Source organism: Syzygium oleosum, unplaced genomic scaffold (assembly GCF_021117445.2).
Source record: "Syzygium oleosum isolate NSW1041296 unplaced genomic scaffold, Sole_v2.1 Sole_v2.02, whole genome shotgun sequence".
Classification (NCBI taxonomy): domain Eukaryota; kingdom Viridiplantae; phylum Streptophyta; class Magnoliopsida; order Myrtales; family Myrtaceae; genus Syzygium; species Syzygium oleosum.
Window position 1 is genome coordinate 20,664,157 of NW_026607486.1, and position 19,923 is coordinate 20,684,079.

The following is a 19,923-nucleotide window of genomic DNA, read 5'->3' on the forward strand; positions in this document are numbered from 1 at the left end:
ACCGGAAGGACTCAATTGGCAAGAATTTCAAAGGTTTAGGACTGAATTGGCAAACTTAAAAGGTTTAGGACTGAATTGGCCGCCGTACAATAAATTTGGGAAAGTAGGCAGAAATTTCGGCGGGGGTTATGGAGGTTTTGACAGTCATGGAGGCTATGGAAGTTATATTGGAAGCTATGGTGGAAGCTCGGCTGCATTCTATGGTGGATATGGTTATGGCTATGGTTTTGGGGGCGCAATGTATGGTGGCGGCGCTTATGGAGGCAGCAGCAGCTATGGTGCCCCTAGTGGTTATGGCGTGAGTGGTTTTTATGCTGGTAATAAAGGCTATGGAAGAGGCGATGCCCGCTCGTGGCCTAGCCGCCTAGGCCGTCGCCCGTCGCCCGTCGCCACGCCCCGCTCGCCCGGCCACTTGCCCTGCCGTGGCCGAGCACCTAGCCCGTGGTCGAGGGCCGTGCCGACGACCGTGCCGAGGCCTCGCTCATTGGCCGACCGCCGCGCCGAGCCCGTTGGAGCTACAGTTACTCCATTATTTAATCAATGTTAAATATAAATTCTAGAAATTAATTTTGCTTTTAATTAGATTTAAAATCCAAATCGTCCGTAAACAATATTCGTCGCACACTTTGTCGCTAAAGAATTAATAAAAAATCATCACTAAATCCGTTCCGGACCAACGTCTGTGGCAAAAGTCAAAATTTGGAATGTCAAATTAGTGACGAATTTCACCACGGATCAGTTGGTCGCAAATAATGACCAAAAAAAAAATTCATCAAAAATTAGCAACGAATTTTGCCACGAATACATTTCGTCGCAATTTTTAGACCAAAAAAAAAAACATTTCGTCGCAATTTAGAGACCAAAAAAAAATTTCGTGGCACATTAGCGACGAATACACTTCGTGGCTAATTTGCGACGAATACAGTTCGTGGCTAATTTGCGACGAATTTTGCGACGGACAATTAGCGACGAATACAGTTCGTGGCTAATTTGCGACGAATTTTGCTACGAATAAAGTTCATGGCTAATTTGCGACAAATTTTTTGCGACGAATTTTGTGACGAATTTTTTTTTGTCACAAATTAGCGACGGAAATTGACATTTTCCGTCGCTAAATTTTGCGACGCCGAATTAGCGACGGATTTTTTTCTGTCGCAAAATTCGTCGCTAAAACCTTGTTTTTTTGTAGTGCAAGTCAAGACATTTTGAAAAGGGTACTTTGGAAAGAACAAAAAAAAAAGTTAGACAGTATGGATAGAAAACAAGATTTTGCAAAGAGCCTTTCAAAAATGGTGTCCCAAAAATCTTTACGACAGAACTTGATATTCAAATAAGACATTCTTCAAAAAAAATTAACATTCTAACATCTTTCTTTGAAAAAAGAGAGATTCTGAAATCCCACTGATTTAAAAGAAATTACCAAATAGGTTAAACAAACTCATCAAATTATGCTCGTGATATGCATAAAGTTCTTTAAAACACATTTATGTCCCAAAGATGTTTAAAAGTAAACAATATCGGTATAAGGAAGAAAAGTTTCATCATTTACAAAATTTGGAATCGACTTGGGCAAAAGAATAATTGCTTTCAAAATTCAGTAGAAAAGTATGACCCAAGATATTTTAGAAGCAAAATGGAACTTCCCAACACTGCTGCGAAAAAAGGTTTATAAATCCACAACGATATGCCAAGTTTGTTTTAAATCATCAAACATCCCGGATTTCAAATAACAAGTCCGACATTTTGAAAAGGATACTCTGGAATGGAAAGAACAAAAAAAGTTAAATTGTGTGGATAGAAAGTGAAATTATGCAAAAAGCCTTCGCAAAATAGTATAATAAGTTAACAAGATAAACCAATAGATTGTTTTGTTTTACGAGGTCAACGCTCTCCGTAGTGGAGCTCCTTCCCTATCCCAATGGTGATAGTCCTCCTTCAAACCCTAACTGGTCATTCCCCCTTTCAACACCGCTTATCTCCAAGTCACTTGGGAGTAATCCCATTCGCTCCTCTCCCCCATTACTCCTGTCCGTAAAAATCTACTCTTAGTCATGCCCTAATCAAGCTCCCCCTCCCCGTTGTAAACGCTTTCCTTTGAGGCGTGGAAAGCTCTGACCTGGGACCTGCCTCCTTGCTTTCGGTAGGTTTCCACTCCAAGCAGTAGGACCACGGTGAATTCAGGATCGGCGAGCCCCCCCCCCCCCCTTCCTGTATAGTCAACCACCCATCTTTCATTTCTGCTTCCCCTGTAAGTTGTGTCCCTCACCGATCGCGACCCCCAGGGTCCCGGTCATCCCCATCCTTCCTTTCCACCTCCCATCCCTTTCTCTATTTAGGAAAGGGAAGCGTTCTCAACTCAGGGGGAGGAATAGCGCTTTCTCAACATTTTCAGTTCTGAAACAGAAGATGCAGGAGCCAGCGCCTAAAGCTGGTCAATCACAAGTCCAGTTAAGTTTTGGCATTCAGGGTAACCCAAAGCACTTTCGTGCCGCTACCTCTAGAAGTGTAGCTTAGTCTTGCTCAAAGGAATGGGGATCGTTCTGGCGTTCTGACGGCTAGTGCCTCTCTCAGAACAGGTGAGGGTAGTACACCTTCTCCAGAATCTATGGAAAAGGAAGATGATAATGTAGCTCGGGTGGCTGCCCTGTGTAGAGAACTGGGTGATCTTTGGTCAGTAGACGACCTTGTGCTGATAAAAGGCGACATCCCTGTAGAAAAACAAAAAGAATGCGCATTAACTTTGTATGGGAAATTGTACTCGAAGCCAAATGTCAATTTTCAAGCTTTCCTTAACACAATGAAGAGATCATGGAAAACGGAACAAATAGAATGTGAGCTCATTGAACCGGGATTCTTCTCCTTTTCCTTTACATCTTTAGAGGAAAAACAGAGAATTTTGGATTCAGGCCCTTGGTCCTTTTCGAGTAACTTACTTGTCCTCCAACAAGGTCATCCGGATACCCCCGACCATTGCTACGAATTCACGCACTGCGCCTTTTGGGTTCAACTAGCAGGTATACCCCGAGGGAGGTTAACAGAAGACGTGGCTCGGGAAGTGGCAAGGAAAATCGGCGAAGTGTTAGAAGTGAAACTAGAAGCAAGAGGAGGAGGCCCTAATAAAAGCTGTAAAGCACGAGTTCTTTTGAATCTGGCCAACCCATTAAAGACAGGCACCTTAGTAGATCTGGAACATAAGAAAATTTGGGTGGATTTTAGATACGAGAGACTCCCGCACTTCTGCTACTCGTGCGAGAGGATAGGGCACTATGCGTCCTACTGCAAGGAAGTTCCCTTTGAAGAATCAGGCCTCAATGAAAACAGTAGGGGTAAATTTGGGCAATGGTTGAGAGCGGAAGTACGAGAACCTAGCCCTTTTTGGAAGATCTTCTACGGCAAGAATATCCCTATCCCTGAAGTAGACGAGATAGTTCCGGAAACTCAAAGGGATCTCATCCCTAGAGAGCTTGCACTATCTACATCAAAAGGCAAGGCTGTTTTTGGGCGGATTGAAGACATACCTAGGGAGGAGGGTTTGAATAAGGGAATCCGACCTGCTGGATTGTCTGAAGAAAATCAGATTGATTGCACAAACCAAGATTCCCAGTTGTTCATGTCAGAATCGACGAAGAAGGGTGGAATTTCGAAACACCCTGGAAAGGTGAAGAAAGGAATGAAATCTTTTAAGAAAGTGGCAGCTTCAAGGAAAGAGAAAAGAATCAACCCGCAAGGATTATGTCAGATCCTCTACCCCTCCATTAATGAGGAGACACTCCTCGATGCTCCAATCAAGGTGGTCGATGGAAGAAATGACTGGGCTCTGGTGGCTAGCCCTAATAAGCCACCGGGGATTATATGAAACTTTTGAGCTGGAACTGTCAGGGGCTGGGCAATCCCCTGACAGTCCAGCATTTCAGAGCTTTAGTGGCTCAAGAAAGGCCTGATTTAGTCTTCCTGATGGAAACTAAAAACAAGAGAACAGTTGTTGACAAAGTGAAGAGGAGAACCAATTTCCAAAATATAGAAATTATCGATCCCGTAGGAATTGCAGGGGGTCTGGCAGTGATGTGGAACGAAGAGGTATCGGTGATTGTGGAAGATTCATCTAGAGAAGTAATTAACTTGCTATGCAGGGATCAAGAAAGTGGAACTCTCATGCGTATCACCTTTCTGTATGCCCCCACAAGCTTCCAGGATAGGCTCAGGCTGTGGAGCCATTTGCAGATGATAAGTGCAGCTAATCAACTCCCTTGGATATGTGTGGGGGACTTTAATGAGATCTTGTACCATTGGGAAAAATCTGGGGGTAATGGAGCGGAGCACTACAGACTAGTAGCATTTCAAGATTGCTTAAACAGATGTTCACTCATGGATATTGAAAGCAAGGGATGTGCATTCACTTGGGCCAACAACAGGGAAGGAAGTGCACTGGTGCGGGAAAGGTTAGATAGGGCCCTTTGTAATATAAGCTGGAGAGTGTGCTTCCCAAATGCGGAAGCCTTTGCATTGCCTGCAATAGGGTCCGATCATAGTCCAATTCTGTTGTCCCTCCAACCAAACAGGATTAAAAGGAAAAAAGAATTCAAGTTCGAGGCGTTTTGGCTGGCCGATACAGAGTGTAAGGAGCTGGTGAAAGAAGCTTGGGGTGAACTGGAAGATAACCCAATACCGTTTGCTAGAAAATTAGAAAAGACCACTGAAGCCTTGAAATTATGGAGTAAGCAGAAATTCTCCAATGCCCACAACCAGATCGAGATCCTAAAAAGAAGACTTACGATCCTTACAAATTCAGGAAATGGAGGTACAAGCAGAAAAGAAATGCAGCATATCAAAATGCAAATACAAAAGTTATGGCAACAAGAAGAGCAATATTGAAGTATGCGATCTTGCATTAATTGGATTAAGTGGGGAGATAAAAACACGAAATATTTCCATGCAGCTACTGTCCAAAGAAGACAAAGGAACAAAATTTCAATGCTGGAAATTGATGATAATTGGTGTAGAGACCCCAAAGTTATTAGCCAGCACATTGCCAGTTATTATGACTCCTTGTTTAAGACAGTGGGTACCAGGAACTTCAATCCAATTCTAAACCAATGTTCCTTTCCTAGCCAAGAAGAAATGAATGAGGCTTTGATGGCACCGGTCACCTTAGAAGAAGTAAAACAAGCTACATTTCAGCAAGGAGCTACAAAGGCCCCGGGACCTGACAGGATGAATGACCTATTTTACCAGCATCATTGGGAGGAATTACAGCACGATTTACACGGACTAGTCAGCTCCTTCTTCCAATCAGGACACCTTGACCCAAAGCTTAACAAAACACACATCGTGATTATCCCTAAAGTTACATCCCCAGAAAGCATCACACAATTCAGACCTATCAGCCTATGCAATTTCAGCTACAAGATCATCTCTAAGGTGATGGCCAATCGCCTTAAGCCCTGGCTCCCAAAACTCATAGCAATAGAACAGAGCGCCTTTGTGAGCGGGAGACAAATTCAAGATAATATTTTTATAGTCCAGGAGATCCTTCATCAGCTAAGAGTTCGGGAGAGAAAAAAGAAGTTCCAGGCGATCCTAAAGTTGGACATGCAAAAAGCTTACGATAGAGTTGAGTGGGACTTCCTTTCTGCTAGCATGAAGAAAATGGGCTTCTGTGAAGAGTGGGTGTCATTGGTGATAGAGTGTATCTCCTCGGTCACATTCAGTGTAAAAGTGAACGGAGAACCCTTAAAGTACTTCCAACCTTCTCGGGGAATTAGACAAGGAGACCCACTATCTCCTTACTTGTTTATAATTATGGCGAACATGCTGTCGTCCCTACTAAGAAAGGCAGTAGATGATGGGAGTTTGAAAGGCATCAAACTAAACAGGAACTGCCCTACTCTGTCACACTTGTTATTCGCTGACGATGCTATCTTCTTCCTGGATGGGAATATAGGTGAATGTCAAAATCTGGCCAATATCTTAAACCAATACTGTTTCGCATCGGGACAAGCAATCAATCTAAACAAATCCGGGATTTTCTGTAGCGCGAGCTGCCCTCAAAACCTTAAAAGCAACTTGGTAGCTCAACTAAGAGTACCAATCATGGAGAAAACTGGGAAATATCTTGGCATTCCATCAGATTGGGGTCAAACAAAAAAACAGATGTTCGCGTGGATATTAGCAAGGGTTAACATGAAGTTGGAAGGCTGGAAGGAAAAGCTGCTCTCTAAAGCAGGCAAGGAGATCTTAATCAAAACAGTGGTACAAGCTCTTCCCCAATATGCAATGTCTGTATTCAAAATCCCCATTTCGGTGTGCAAGGCAATTGAGCAGAAAATAGCCTCCTTTTGGTGGAAACAGAACTCATCTAAATCGGGCATCCACTGGAAAAAATGGGAAATACTCAAAGAAAGGAAAATAGATGGTGGATTGGGTTTTAAGGATCTAGTTACTTATAACAAAGCTATGCTAGGAAAGCAAGCATGGAGACTTGCTCAAGACCCGACAGCATTGTGGAGCCAGCTTCTCAAAGGGATTTACTTCCCCAACGGAAATCTATGGAAAGCTACAAAGGGATCCCGGCCCTCATGGGGGTGGCAAAGTTTACTAATGGGTAGAGATGCCTTAAGCCCAGACGTGAAATGGCTGGTCGGGAATGGAGAATGCATTAACATCAGAGAGGATATATGGCTGGAAAGGGGATTGATAGGCGGCCCAGCAAACCGAGATGACCCACAAAAAGTCGCAGAACTAATCAACCAGGAGACAAAAACATGGGATGTTAATCAGTTACAAAGGATGTTTCAAGGGGAAATTGAGAGTGAAATTATGGCCATGCGGCTAAAGCCAATCCCGGACAATGATAGACAAATTTGGACAGGAAACTCATCAGGGGAATATTCGGTAAAACAGGGTTATTCCAAGCTACGAGCTGTGTCAACCAAGCTAAATACATATCTAGCGTCCTCCTCTTATCAGCAGCCCCGCTCACTATGGACAAAGATATGGAAACTACAAAACGAGCCAAAAATCCGGTTCTTCCTGTGGTGTATGTGTCACAACGCTCTGCCTACTTCAGAGAATTTATACAAAAGAAAGGCCTTACCCGACCCTTTATGCCCAATTTGTCGGGAAAACCCAGAAACAACAGAACACATATTCGCCCATTGTAGCTGGACAATCAACATTTGGTCAGATCCGAGGCTTCGAGTGGACGTATCACCAGCAAATTTATCAAGAATGGATAAATGGTTTGATGAATCCCTTACCAACATCACAGAACAATCTGGTCGTGAGGTGCTTGCAGGAATTCTCTGGCAAATCTGGAAGGCAAGGAACGCCTGGGTTTTCCATCATATTAGCCCACGATCGGGAGCAATAGTTGATGAAGCAATTAGTCTAAACGGTAACTACCGGGAGCAAAACTTACCTGTGTCGTGGAGCTGGCGGGCGAAAACCAAGACAGCGCGATGGACATGCCCAGAACAGGGAAGCTGGAAATTTAACGTAGATGGGTCGTGGATCGAAGGGGAAATAGAGGGATCGGTGGCTGGGGTATGCAGGGATCACAGAGGTGTGTGTTCTGTGGGGTTTGCTAGAGCTGCGTCTGCTTCCTCCCCGCTGGAAATTGAAGCTGCAACAGTGAAGGAAGCTCTGCGCTGTTTGGGAGAAGAGGCAGCGACGAAGAACAATCCTACGCTGGAATTCTGCGTGCAGTCAGACAACGCAGCTGCAGTAAAATACACCCTTGACCCAGCTTTGAGCCCATGGGCTTTGAGGAGTCTGTTTGAGGAATGCAACAAGTTACTCTCCCAATTAAAGGGGGTTTCTCTAGTCCACTGTCCGCGCGAGTCCAATCAAGTAGCAGACTGGATCGCCAAAAATCATCGAAAAGGGAAGCTTCCGGCCAACTGGATGTCTAGACCGCCCCAATCTCTTTGGGATTTATTTTGTATTGACGCTAGTCATCTTCACTCTTGTAATCCGTTGTTTAATGAATGAATGGAAATCTGCATTTCGACCAAAAAAAAAAAAAAGTTAACAAGATAAGAAAAGGTACTTTCCCAGAAAACTTTACAACAGAACTTAGTACTCAAAAAGGACATTCCAAAAAAAAACAAAGAAAGATTAGCATTCTAATAATTTTCCTATCCTTGAAAAAAAAGGGATTCTGAAATCCCAAATAGGTTGAACAGATTCGTGAAATAATGCACATGACATGTATGACGTTCTTTAAAAGCAACTTAAGTCCCAAAGATGTTTATACGTAATAAATATCCAAGCAAAGAAGAAAAGTTCCATGATTTACAAAATTTGGAATCAACTTGAAAATAAAAGAAGGCCCACATCATACTTGCTTTTAAAATTCAGTGGAAAAATCTAAACCAAAATGTTGTTTTAGAAACAAAATGGAATTTGCCAACACTATTGCGAAAAAAAGTTTATAATACTCGACCAACTGCCAATTTTGTTTTAAATCGTCAAGTGTTAGGAGAATGAAACATCCCGGTTTTCAAACAACAATTCAGACATTTTGCAAAGAAAATTTTGGAAAGAACAAAAAAGCTAGACAGTTGATATTTTGCAAAAAGCCTTTGGAAAATAGTATATTAAGTCACAAGACAGGAAAAGGTACTTTTCTAAAAAACATCAAAACAAAACTTAATATTCAAAAGGTACACTCCAAAAGAAAAGAATAAAAGAGATTCTGAAATCTCATTGTTTTAAAAGAGATTCTAAGATAGATTGAACAAATTTGTGGGATAATGCATACGCAACTAACTTAGACCTCTACTCCACTGTATTAATAAATTATCTTTATCAAAAGCTTTAAAAATTAAAAAAAAACATTGAAGCGGTCTATAGAGATAATAGTATTTTCATCTCTTTACACTTTTAATCAGTGAATTAAATATTTGTTGTCCTAATTGTGTTTTTTTTTCATGGTTAATTGGTTGTTAAATTCTTGATTGATCGATCCGCAATTTGAAATTCATGTTTTTTTTAAATAGAGAGAAGATGGTCAAACTTATCTATTTTCCCAAGTATGCTCAAAAAAGGGTACACGCTCGTGTGAGGTGTTAGCGTTTATCCTCTTTGTAAATTGACAGGACACTTTACTTACTTACAATCTTTTAATAATTTTTTTTCTTTTCTTTCTTTATTTTTCCCTTTTCTTTTCGACACTGGCCGGTCGTCGGCTCCCGACCACAAATGATGGCCGGCAAAGGTGAGGCCTCGTGAGGTCACCTGGTCCTGGGTGAGGTTCGGCCCTCGCCCTCGTCAACCATGATGGTCAGTGACCAACCACTAGAAAAAGAAAAGGGAAAACTAAAGAAAAAACTAAAAAATAAATAGTAAAAAAATTGTTACGTAGGACAGCCGAATTCACATCAGCAATTTCTAGTCATAATTATCGAATGGACTGTATTGGCAAATCGTCAAAAGATTTAGGACTCAGTTGATCAAATTAAAATGTGTAGGACTGAATTAGTACAAGTGTAATAGATTTAGGACTTTATTAATAATTCTCCCGTTAAATACACGATATCAAAATAAAAAACCGAAGCTCTAATAAAAAGCTAGAAATTTAAGAGGTGGTGGGGCTAAACCTGGGTGGGTGTTTGGTTTTGGTTAAATGCGATATGCACTTATCGAGTGGGCCTTCTCTTTTAGACTGAAAATTAAGTTGGGCCGTGCTCACCGCCGATTTCCAATTTCCTAAGGTGGTTTGCCTAAACGAAAATTACTAGCGTAAAACTCACAGAATATCTTTATACATCTACTCCATCTACCCATTTAAAAATATAACTGAAAAATTACTTGGTCCGGCTTCTTATTCTAAATTATACCCTCCAAAAAAGTAATAATAATCTATGACAAATGAAAAATAATAATCAAAATTTATAAATAAACTCCATCCATCACTTATACACACTTTTGCTAAAAAGTACATTGCTCTCGCACTAAAAACTCCCTATATATTTTTTCACATATCTATTCTATTTTTGCACGTGCGCTTGCTTATCACTAAGATTTTCCAAGTACACCTATCAATACTTATATATATAAAAGCAAATACTGCTTTTGTCTAGTTTTTAATATCCCATTTAGCCCTAATTTGCACGTTTCTTTAACGTTGTAGTGCAATTTAACTTAAAAGACGAACAAGTGAAATCATATAGAGAAAAAAGAGTATACATGTGTCGTTCTTTAAAACCTGCTCCCATGAAGAAATTCTAGGGGGCGAGTGTACAAAAATCTTATTCACGGAAAATCATCATAAATCCATGCGGAAAACTCGTGCAAAGCTCTAATCAATTCTGATCGGAAAAATCTGATCTCCTTGCCTTATTTTCTCGAGAAATTATTAGATGAGTATGCCGTCCCTTTCGCACGCGGTCTTAAACTCATTCAAACGGACCATCTTGATTTCGTGTTTCATGCGAGAAGGCAACGTAGACATCATGAGTACAATAATCCCTCCTTGAAAACCAAAATTATCATAGGGAAAAAAAACCATTATCTATCTTAATTACATCTAACATGTCCAAATCCGATGCTCCCCCATGTTGACGTGTCCGGATCTGAGTGGAAAACAATTAATAATTAGGTCGACTGTTGTAGTGAGTAGCCCGCCTAACCATAACATCAAGCTTTTTTTCTTTTGCCATAAAAATGTATTTTATAAGTGTACTAAATAGCACAACATTAATTGAGACTGGTTCTTGAAATGATCAGACCTTGACTCGAGAACGGATCTCAACATCCGCATTTTCGTGAAAATCGTTTCTCTCGTCATGCAAGTAAGAAATATTATTTAAAAAAAAGGAAAATCGAAAATAAGAGATAATGACATACATAAATAGTTTCCAAACTTTGACCCAATCTGATCTGCGAACTTTTAATTTATTCAATGTGATCCATGAAGTTTAACTCAATATTTAACGTGGTCTTTGAACATATTCAATGCAGTCTTTGAACTAAATGAAAATGTTTAATGTAATTTTTTATCTTAAATTAAAATCTAAATTTTAACTCAATATTTAATGTGGTCTCTGAACATGTTCAATGCAGTCTTTGAACTAAATGAAAATGGTCAATGCATTCCTTGATCTTGAATTAAAAAAATAATGCAGAGACTAAATTGAATATGTTCAGAGATTACATTGAACAAAGTAAAAATTTATGAATCACATTATATATTAAATTAATATTCAGGGATCATATTGAACAAATTAAAATTTGGAGGACTATATTGCACATTAACTCAAAATTCATCGGCTAATTGTGTCATTTTCCCTTATCAAGAAGTCAGTGATAATGGCGTGTGGTTCATCAGCCAGAGGAGGAGGAGGAGGAGGAGGCGAGGTCAGTGCCAGTTTGCCAGTTGGGAGTAGTTAGCTCTCCCACCTCCCCAACCATCCGCCTTTATTATTATCGCCCTCTCTGTTTTGGTATAAATCACCGTCCTCGTCTCGCCCCCCCTTCCTTCCTGCTACGAGCCATTAGCGAGACCCTTCCCTCCCCCCCCCCCCGTTTCTTGCCGCTTTGAGCCTCGGGTTCTGGAGCTCGTTGGGCGGATCTGGAGCCGAATCGCCGAGGGGATCAAAAGGGTCGTCGTTTTTCGCCGTTTGGTGAAGTGGGTCTGTCCCCAAAATGAAGGTCTCCGTCGTTGCGCGCAGTGGCAGGGAAGTGGTGAAGGGCGGCGTCGAGCTCGGTGACTACGTACGCACTGACTCTCAGTCTCTCTATATCTCTCAATGATTCGCTAGATTCGATTTCGGTTGCAAGTTTTAGTGTCGTTCAATCTAATTGGTCTATTCGAATGAATTTGCGGTTAGAGTATTGAATTTGCTATGTGTTTGATTTTGCGGTGCAGGCCACTGTGGCTGATCTGCAGGAGGAGATACATCGCAGGAGTAAGCTCTCTCGCGCACTTCTCTCGTTGAACATCCGAATTACTTTCACTGTTTAAGCCGTATCTATTTGCTCCACTGGCTGACGAATTGTGTGCGCTTCTACGTGCACATGATTTTAGCTTGCGGTTTGGGTTAGAAGGACCGGCCTTCTTAGTGGAAGGCTAGGCAACTTTACGCGGTTGCTATAGGAATGCCTTAGATAAGAAAACTTCCCCACTCTGGACTTATAAAATCTGGGTTAAATTCATTTTGCATTGGTATGTTAACTTTGATATGCGACAGTCTTCATCCTGTGGAATTCGTTTGTCTAGAAAGTTAATCATGGTATCCTGAATTAGCTAAATTATCTATGTCCAAATAAGAAATGAATTAGGTGAATTACCAGAAACTGCAATTATCTATGTGCCTTTAATTTGCGCGCATATGATTTTTACGCCAGGAAGACCACTTGTGACATGGAGATCTGCATGTTTAGGATAAGTAGAGGATGAAATCTTTGCTTAAGGAAACTCATTTTACTATTCTGCACCTTCTCTAATTGTATTGCCTAAGGCACTCGGGAAATAGTACTTGAGTCTCTTTGAAGACGATAAATAATAGCTTGTTTGTGAGACATAACCGGACTTATGAAAGTTTTTTCTACTCTTTTCAATTTTCAGCAAACCTCTTTTTGGAGACATCACTCCCTATAAAGATCTTTTGCATGACCCCAAGTTGAAAAGTCATTATTTCTGGTGCTTTTGATCACCACAGGTCTCCTTCAGTGATTACTCAAATTATGGCTGCTCACTGTGATCATGAACCTTCTATTTTCCAATCTGTATGAGTATATATAATGAACCTTTTTTATTCTCTCTTATATATATTGACTTCACATTTGGATAATGAACCTTTTATTCTCTCATGTATACATTGGCTTCACATTTTGGTGGAAACCAGTTAGCCTAGACCCTCATGTTCACTTGCCTATGATTGTTTTGGAATTGAGATCGCTATGTTAACATGCTCCTGTGCCTCGCATCAACAGCCAAGAAATTCTATCCTTCGAGACAGCGGCTAACACTCCCTCTCCAGCCTGGATCAAAGGAGAAGCCTGTCGTTCTTAACTACAAAAAGAGCCTTGAAAGTTACACTGAAGGAAACTCAGCCAATTTAACTGTTGTATTCAAGGACCTTGGACCACAGGTTTCTTACCGTACTCTTTTCTTCTGGGAGTACCTCGGTCCCTTGATCCTCTATCCCGTCTTTTACTTCTTTCCTGTGTACCGTTACTTTGGCTACGAAGGGGAGCGCATCATCCACCCTGTACAGACTTATGCTATGTACTGCTGGTGTTTCCACTACTTCAAACGAATTATGGAAACATTTTTCGTGCACCGTTTCAGCCATGCAACCTCGCCCCTTTCTAATGTTTTCCGGAACTGTGCCTATTATTGGAGCTTTGGCACATACGTTGCTTATTATGTCAACCATCCGCTTTACACTCCTGTTAGTGACCTCCAAATGAAGATTGGATTCGCATTTGCGTTGCTTTGTCAAGTTTCAAACTTTTATTGTCATATCTTGCTGAGGAATCTTCGGAGCCCAGATGGGAACGGAGGATATCAAATTCCTCGCGGCTTCTTGTTCAACATCGTTACTTGTGCAAATTATACTACGGAGATTTATCAGTGGTTGGGTTTCAACATTGCGACGCAAACCGTTGCTGGGTATGTCTTCCTTGTGGTTGCTGCTCTTATCATGACCAATTGGGCCCTTGCGAAGCATCGCCGCTTGAAGAAGGTATGTTTTTCTGACATTCTTAAGTCACTTCATGTCTGCATGTTTGCCAGAGACACCATGATTAACAGAAAAGTTAGACGTTAATCTTCTACTCAGGCTCGTCAATTCTCATTAGGTAGACCACTTTTCTGTTCGTCTAGTGTGGAATTGCTTGAGCTCAACTTATTGAGTCCAAGCGTGATGTATCAGTAAAGTGTGCTCTAAGTGTTTTAATGAAATCATGCTGGGATATAGAGCTGCTGGGCACATGTCAACAATAATCACTTATTAAAGGACAAATTAAATTACCATGAAGTACCTAGTGCTTTGTCCAAGAGCTGAACATGGCCTGAATTTGTTCATGTTAAGCTTGCTCTAAGTTTCCATGAATGATGTTATGTCTATGCATAAGCATCCTATACGACATCAGTATATGTTGATAGGTTTGTTGAGTCTAGGAATATCACTAATTGGTGATCTCTAAATTTTTTGTACTTCTGGCATTGCATTTGACAATTTCCTGTTGAACAGCTGTTCGATGGAAAGGAAGGAAGACCGAGATATCCACGGCGTTGGGTGATCCTACCTCCCTTCCTGTAGGAAATTCAACGCTATGTCAGCATCTCCATTTAGTTGTGGTTCGATTCCGGATCAGTTCATTATTTAGTCAGCAGTCCTAGACAATCTTTGTAATCCAACTGAATTAGTTTTGTCTAGCTATTGCTCTACTTGTCCTTTCATTTTGATTACATGGATAATGGCATGAACCTTATGGGTTCAATTGTCCATTGCCAAGGTTCTGGATTGATCTTCATATGTTATCGCCTTTTCCAATGTTTATTCATCTATCCATCTTTTCCCACAGAATGATGCCCCTTAGGATGAACTTGCATTATTAATCATTTGTAGCATCGACTGTGATAGCGGCCATGATTTGTTAGATATTATTCGTGATTACTTTCTGAGGATTACTTGATAAGCTGATAAAGGGTCGACTCCGGTTCATAGGTGCATTCAAGATAAGGTAAAGTTGTGCTTTAACTAACAAAACCGTCAACAGGCTATAGAATAGACTTGATCAACTAAACTAACTCATGCTTCCACATCTTATCCCTAGTTCCTCGCCAAGTTTCAGTCTCTACGATTTGCACATGTCGAGGAAGCTGTTCACTAAAAATTTTGAGCCTTATGCTCAATTCAGACTTCACTACAGTAATCATTTCAGCATATATGTCGAGTCATGTCCATCACATTCCAAAAGCTGAAGATGGGCAAACACTAGGGACTGATGATGACGTTCGGTACTACTGGCAATGCCAGATCCAAGACACCTTTCGAAGCAAGCCATATTCATCATCATCATTGAGCCACATTCACAGATCAAAAAGCCATCCTTCTTTTGCCCCTTTTTCAAACACTTACCATGGGATAATAAAGCATCAGGATAGCTCAGCACACGTGCATGACGCAACTGCGATCGTAATCAGTCGAAACCCACATTCGGACAGATAATACAAACATGTTGATGTCCCCATTTATTGTCAACACATGGTGCTCTGCTTCTGTCTAAAGGCTAAAAAGCGCTGAAGCCGATTTGTTTACTTTGCAATCTGTCCTAACGTACGTGGTCTACACATCATTATGACCACCTTCCGGAGACTCTCCACATTGCCTCTGATTATTCCGGCGTAATTACCCACTTTGGGCCCAACTGATCATCGTACAGGCGGTGTGCTTAGAAATTGATTCAGAGAGTTGTTTTCTTGCTGCTACCGTCCTCAGTGACAGTTATTCTGATATTAGGGTAAATTCAATCCCTTGTCTTATGATTATGAAGACAACTAAATCATTAGCGAAATGCATGGAATGAAATGGGCGTGTACAAAATCTCTGTTTGTGCTTATGGCTTATAAAGCAATGTCGAAATCGAAGTGATCGGTCCCTTGCGTGGAGATTGAAGGAAGAAAAGAGGGTATATGCCAAACACTTTTACGGACCAAATTGGCACGACGTTGAAAATCGTGATCCTATCTTAAGTTTTATCGCCTATCAAGATATCAGAAGAGAATCTAGTTCATCCATCTTAAGAGTGACCAGAAAAGGGAGAGAAATGTCCAAACAAGATACGATGCGCGTCGTCATTTAAAGCTGCTCCATTTAAAGCTCGCCGGTGAGAGAAGATGAAGGCTGCGACCGCGCCCGTTCGAAGCTCGAAAACCGATCCGTCGAGAATTCCCAAATTCCCGGTCACCTATATAACTCAATTTCTTAATACGCCGTGCCCTGAAAATGCAAAGTTCTTGTTGAAGTAAAAAAAACTACTAAAATCCCCCCTTAAGAACCCGAGGCTCATAGAGAACGGAGGCAATAAGAAGAGGAGTAGAAGAAATTAAAGAGATGCCAATGCCTAAATTGGTCAGGACAGCCCCCAAAGAAATAGGGGAGAAAAAACGCGATTACAATTTTTAAAATGGGAAAAAAGGGGGGGAGAAAAAGGGGGTGGTGGTGGTGGTGGTGGTGGGGGAGCCACTCATTCATTCACGGAGCGGCGTCAGTCCAGGCTGTACAATCCAACGGCCCTCCTTCGCTCTCTCCCCCTTCATATATATATATCAACGGACCACCCCCTCTGCTCCTCCTCCTCCTCCTCCTCCCTCTTCAAACACTCCCCTCGTCATCGCTCTCGCTCGCCTGCAATCTTCGCATCTCTCAACAGCAGGTTCAATCTCTCTCTCTCTCTCTCCCTCTATCTCGTTCTCTCTACCTTCTTCTCCGGTGGTGGATCTGCTTTCGATTGCTTAGATCTGCGCTCTCCCGTGGGCCTGCGACGCGCGCGGCCGTCGCTTTTTTTGGGGGATTTCTTTTTTGTCCGATTACGGTGCTCCAGTCGCTTCGGGGGATCTCTGGGTGCCGCGGAGGATCTGGTTGATTTGGACGAGCGATTGCTTTCATTTCGGGGGTGCCTGGCGTTTTCCGAGATGGGTTTTTCTTTCTTTCTTTATTTTGTATGCGTGTGTGTGTTCGATTGTCGTCGGGGTTGGCGTAGCCGAGCTGGTGGATCTGGATAAGGATCGCGCGAGGTCGCCGCTGCGGTTTCGGTTGTTTTCCCGGGTTTTTCTTTCGGTTGCATTGCGGTGTCTGAGCTGATCTCTGGCTCCTTGAGTGTCGTTTCCGAGGGGAGGAGCGGCTGAGAAGTCAGATGCTTCGAGGGGGAAATGCGGTGGATCTGTCCCCGATTGAATGTGAGGAGAGGGAAGAGGGGGGAGTTAACCGATTGGTTAATTGTCGATTGCGGTCGTATCTTAAGGGCCTTCGAGATTTGCTCTTTTTGTTGCTACTTTTGGTGATTGTATTTATGGGGTTGTGAAAAATTTGCAGTTGAGATCGTCTTTATCTTGGTCACCTTTCTCTTTTTTTCCCAATTGGTAACTTTGACGAGCGCTTGAATTTTCTAATTTTCAATCAAACTTTTGGCTGTAGCATTTTCTCGGGGATGGTTTTTCTGATACTCAGCTCATTTGGTTTATGTCGTTGCCTTATGCTAAATGCTCTGCTTTGTCACAGATCCGTGATTTCGTTGATTGTATGTTTGATCACCGAACCATTGGAAATATTCTTGTGGTGTCAATTGCCGCACAAAGCTTGAGTTTTGTTTGAATAGAAAGCAATGCCGTGCTGTTTCATTCAGGAGAATTAATTATAGCTGGCTGATGATGTTTCGGCTTGCTAATGATCTGCCGATGGAAGGAATTTATTTGACGTGTCTGAATGTTTTGAGCGGATGCATTGATGTGCACTGATGTGTGTTTCGTATTAGCGTTTGCCCTTGGTAGCTCGATCAAATGGGTGGCACTTTTCTAGGTCTTTATCTTTTGAAGCACAGTTGAGCGCTTGTCTTTCTGCTGACAAAAGCATAAATACTGCTTACTCATCAGGTAGAAGAATATGGCGGAAGCAGAGGATATCCAGCCACTCGTCTGTGACAATGGGACCGGGATGGTTAAGGTAGATATGAATTATTGTTTTGGAGCTATCATAATCGAATATGGAGAACTTATGTGCATGCAAATGTTTCCAAAGATGACGCTGTAGTGATTGATCCTAATCTTCTTTTTAGGCTGGATTTGCGGGCGATGATGCTCCACGTGCTGTGTTTCCCAGTATTGTGGGTCGCCCTCGTCACACTGGTGTGATGGTTGGCATGGGCCAGAAAGATGCATATGTTGGTGATGAAGCTCAATCCAAGAGAGGTATCTTAACATTGAAATACCCAATCGAGCATGGTATTGTCAGCAACTGGGATGATATGGAGAAGATTTGGCATCATACTTTCTACAATGAGCTTCGTGTAGCCCCAGAAGAGCACCCCGTTCTCTTAACAGAAGCTCCTTTGAATCCTAAAGCCAATCGTGAGAAGATGACCCAAATTATGTTTGAGACCTTCAACACACCTGCAATGTATGTTGCCATTCAGGCTGTCCTTTCCTTGTATGCAAGTGGTCGTACTACAGGTGAGCAATTTTTGCTACTTAAAGACTACTAGATATTGATTTAACTTGTATCTTTTTTAATTTTCTTTTTCAGTAAATTTAACTGCCAAAAGGTTCCTGGAAGAGTATCTTGCAACTATAAGTTGCTCCCTTACTTGAACAGTATACAAAACACCCCCCGCCTCCCCTTTCCTTCCGTCACCCCCCCACCCTTTCTCTCTAATGAAGATAGGATTGGAGGGGATTCTGATTCTGAGTTGTAAATTGTTTGAATCTTTTGCGAAGTAATTGCTTGCTGATCTTCAGTAATTAGTTTACTGGTTTGTCGTCTTCTGTCCCAATTCCTGCTGTGTGTAAGTTCTTTTCTTTTCCTTAATAAAAGGAACTCATTCTTTGAAATGACTATCACAGGTATTGTGTTGGATTCTGGTGATGGTGTGAGTCACACTGTGCCCATATACGAGGGGTATGCTCTCCCTCATGCTATTCTTCGTCTTGACCTGGCTGGGCGTGATCTCACCGATAGTTTGATGAAGATCCTCACTGAGCGTGGTTACTCGTTTACCACCACGGCTGAGCGTGAAATTGTGAGGGACATGAAGGAAAAGCTGGCTTACATTGCCCTTGACTATGAGCAGGAGCTGGAGACCGCCAAATCTAGCTCTGCAGTCGAGAAGACCTATGAGCTTCCAGATGGACAGGTGATTACAATTGGTGCCGAGCGTTTCCGGTGCCCAGAGGTCCTGTTCCAACCATCCATGATTGGAATGGAAGCTGCAGGCATTCACGAGACCACATATAACTCCATCATGAAGTGTGATGTGGATATCAGGAAGGATCTTTATGGCAACATTGTCCTCAGTGGTGGTTCTACCATGTTCCCTGGAATTGCTGATAGGATGAGCAAGGAAATTTCTGCGCTAGCACCAAGCAGCATGAAGATCAAGGTGGTTGCGCCTCCTGAGAGGAAGTATAGTGTCTGGATTGGTGGTTCCATCTTGGCCTCTCTCAGCACTTTCCAGCAGGTCTGTTGCTTTTCATGCCTTGATCTCTTACATGGATACTTTTTAATATGTCAGAATAGATAATCAGTAATGGGATCTTGCTTTGTTTTTGAGTGCAGATGTGGATTGCGAAGGCAGAGTATGATGAATCTGGGCCATCAATAGTCCACAGAAAATGCTTCTAAATATTTTGAGAGAATAGGGTTGTGGATCAAAGAAGTATCACTTTAGGAAGAACTGCGACTTGCATTTCTTTCTTTCTAGCTTTCATTTATGCTTCTTTCTTGTTATTCTCATGTTGGAGTGATGACTTTTGAGGAGGTGAGGACTTTGATTGCCAGGATGGTCGAATTCTTTGATTATTAATATTTTGGGATCTCTCTATATTGCTGTGCGCGGCTTCTGTAAGCCCAACAACCCCTTTTCCCTCTTGGTGTATGCTTGTTTCTTCGGAGTATAAACTAAACAGAAGGAGCGAAGAGTTTCAAATGATGAAATGGGTCATCTAGTATTGGGAGTGAAAGGTGCTTATACATTAGGTCTTCGTGTTTGAAGAGAGGTTCAATTCACCTATATTTATCGGTTCGTAGCGGATGGACATTTTGGTGTCATTCCTTATCTGTATTTGACTGAACTGAATGCCCAACTCTAGTGAGTTCATCAAACTGATTTTTTAGTTTGAAAAAACTTGCAAAGAATGGATTATGAGCCGAGAAATTTTGGCAAAAACAGAGAAAATGGGGGCACGCATCTCGGCAT

The 19,923-nt window shown here is 41.9% G+C and overlaps 2 protein-coding genes across 2 annotated transcripts; both read left to right on the forward strand.

Annotated features, from left to right (window-relative positions):
- Positions 1 to 11,326: 11,326 nt before the first annotated feature.
- LOC115673232 (very-long-chain enoyl-CoA reductase) lies at positions 11,327 to 14,484 on the forward strand. Its single transcript, XM_030595339.2, has 4 exons — positions 11,327 to 11,715; positions 11,870 to 11,909; positions 12,937 to 13,691; positions 14,202 to 14,484. Exons 1-4 carry the CDS (start codon positions 11,647 to 11,649, stop codon positions 14,268 to 14,270), a joined length of 933 nt encoding a protein of 310 aa, XP_030451199.1. The 5' UTR covers positions 11,327 to 11,646; the 3' UTR covers positions 14,271 to 14,484.
- A 1,820-nt stretch (positions 14,485 to 16,304) lies between these two features.
- Positions 16,305 to 19,548, forward strand: LOC115673119 (actin-97-like). The gene is made up of 5 exons (XM_030595199.2): positions 16,305 to 16,389; positions 17,606 to 17,675; positions 17,788 to 18,181; positions 18,572 to 19,185; positions 19,284 to 19,548. The coding sequence occupies exons 2-5, from the start codon at positions 17,616 to 17,618 to the stop codon at positions 19,347 to 19,349; spliced, it is 1,134 nt and encodes a 377-aa protein (XP_030451059.1). The 5' UTR covers positions 16,305 to 16,389; positions 17,606 to 17,615; the 3' UTR covers positions 19,350 to 19,548.
- The last annotated feature ends 375 nt before the right edge of the window (positions 19,549 to 19,923 follow it).